We start from the raw sequence: 2,256 nt of genomic DNA, 5'->3' as shown, positions 1-2,256 counted from the left end.
GCGGAGTTATGCCGTAACACACATAAAAAAAATAAAAAAAAAATATATCGTCGAATTGAATACCTCCTTCTTTTGGGAAGTCGGTCAAAAATACATTATCAGCAGATTATATAATAGAGTGAAGATGATCTCTGGCTTATATACTCTGTGTTTTAACTTTTAATAAAGTCCAACTGTGCCAAAATGCATTGAAAACCATTAACATTTACGGGGATACATGTAGTAACAAACATCCATCCATCCAAACTTCAGATTATATTATATTAGCTGTTCGCGTGGGGATTCATCCGCGTGGAATTATAAAAACTTATTTTATTGTTTACATTTGTCAAATTATCAATAGCAAATGTCAAAATGACATGATATGACTAACGTTAGTAATCTTTCTTTCTTGATTTTTGCAGCAACTTATGGTCTCTTTCCCACATTAAGGTTTTAATCCAAAATTTTTACCTCTAAGTTTAATGGCGTGAAAATATATAGCCTAAAGCGTGACACAAATTTAGGGTTATTTTTTTATTAAAAAAAAGAATTATTCAAAAATATGCTGTAATTGCTGACATCGTAGGCAACAAAGAAGTGTGTGTTTACGCTTTATTATAATAGTATAGATCTAGATTAGTGAGTATACGGTATGATTGTGAATATTTTTTATAAAGAAAACAAGTCCCTATGTTTTTTATTCAAAACTATTTTTATTAATATGAGAAAATTTTATACAATTTATCGTCTTTCTATTGATATATAGTGACCAGCAGCTGGTGTCAACAGAACTTCCAATTTAAATTCCAATTTTTTTAAATCCGCATTAATACGACATCTCCGTAGAATATGTGCAAGCGTAGTCTTCATTGATATCATCGAATAAGTCCGTCCTGGAAAGAAAAAAATGTATTTATAAAACACAAGTTTTAAATGAGAAAACATACAGTTTATGTTAGAGTACGCATCTGCAAATACAATGACTGCGGACAAAGTTGCACCAGTGGTGGCGATATTGAGAAGCAAAAAGTTAACGTGGGTAGCAAAATGTGTTTGGCGTAAAACTTGGTAATTCAAAAATTTGTAGAATAAAATTTAAATAAAAGAATGGCTAGAAAGGAAGATGAAGACCGAAGAAAGTATGCATGGATTGTGTGAAAGAGAATATGCCTAAGAAGGGAGTGGATTCAGATATGACCGCTGATAGAAATGTATGGAAGAGCAGCACATACTATGCCGACCCTCGTGGAGACAAGGGCAATTTGATGATGAAGATAAAAATGCTAGTTTGTAACAAAAAGTTAAAATTTACCGAGGCAATTTCTTTTCCCGATACTAAAAGCCATGAATGCGTTGGGGTTGCTAGGCAACGTGCTTCCATCTAGCCACCGTTCCGGCTTAAAGTGCTCCGCGTCGCGGCCCCACATCGGATGCCTGTTAACCGCGTACACGTTGAAGAAACACGGATGACCACCTTTAAGGGTGAAATTTTCTGTAATCGAAGAAAAAAAATATATAAAAACCTATCTGATTGAAACCTATGACAACTCAGCAATTGTTATAACTGTTTGAGTACAGTTCATGATGTAATTTACATATGTACGCGCAAATTAGCAAAACACGCGGAAAATCATTCACAAGTTAAATTGTAAAAACTTCTAAAGCGATAGAAAATGCAATAGTGATTCAAACTAACGCCTTCTAGTTTATATAAACTACTTACTGAGTTTTATATCACGATGTACATAACGTCCTAAAAAAGGCACTATCGGATAAAGTCGCATCGTCTCCTTCAAAACCGCATCCATATAAAATAATTTTGTCAAATCATCTTTTTCCACATCTCTATCAGAACCACCAAATACTTCTTGAAGTCTGAAACAAGTCTTGTAGTTACTTAAATAATAATCTTTCAATTCATTCTTATACGAAGTACGCTTGTTACTCGTCTTGGAGTCTACCCTAAGTGGTGGATAGGATATAGTTCACCAGGCTGACCCACAACAGGTTGGTTTCACATATATTTGAAAGGAAGTGGTAGTGCCCGCTTTAACATATTCGCACGAATGGGACGATTCGCCCGGTGTAATACCAAGACCACATAGAAGACAGGCGTGAAGTGGAAGCAATTCCGCGTTTCGTCTGATAAGTGTGGTACCGGAGGCCTAAATTTAGTCCCTTTTCCTTTCCCCCTTTTCTTTAGAGGAAAGGATGGGAAAGAAAAGTGGATTTGACGGTGGAGGAGACGCATGGGAAGGGAAAATGTCCTCTTTA

General features: G+C 35.5%; 1 protein-coding gene across 1 annotated transcript in view; it reads right to left on the bottom strand.

Annotated features, from left to right (window-relative positions):
• Positions 1-673: 673 nt before the first annotated feature.
• Positions 674-2,256, bottom strand: part of LOC106106754 (cytochrome P450 4V2-like) — a 6,381-nt gene continuing 4,798 nt past the window's right edge. Inside the window, exons 8-10 of the mRNA XM_013287402.1 lie at positions 1,706-1,857; positions 1,295-1,474; positions 674-875 (exon numbers count right to left, since the gene is read on the bottom strand). Coding sequence (XP_013142856.1) covers positions 724-875; positions 1,295-1,474; positions 1,706-1,857 — 484 coding nt within the window. The 3' untranslated portion in view covers positions 674-723. The remainder of the gene's footprint in view (positions 876-1,294; positions 1,475-1,705; positions 1,858-2,256) is intronic.

This window comes from Papilio polytes, unplaced genomic scaffold, assembly GCF_000836215.1.
Source record: "Papilio polytes unplaced genomic scaffold, Ppol_1.0 DF822178.1, whole genome shotgun sequence".
NCBI classification, from domain to species: domain Eukaryota; kingdom Metazoa; phylum Arthropoda; class Insecta; order Lepidoptera; family Papilionidae; genus Papilio; species Papilio polytes.
Note: the sequence above shows the minus strand (reverse complement) of the source record. Positions and strands in the feature narration are given on the sequence as shown.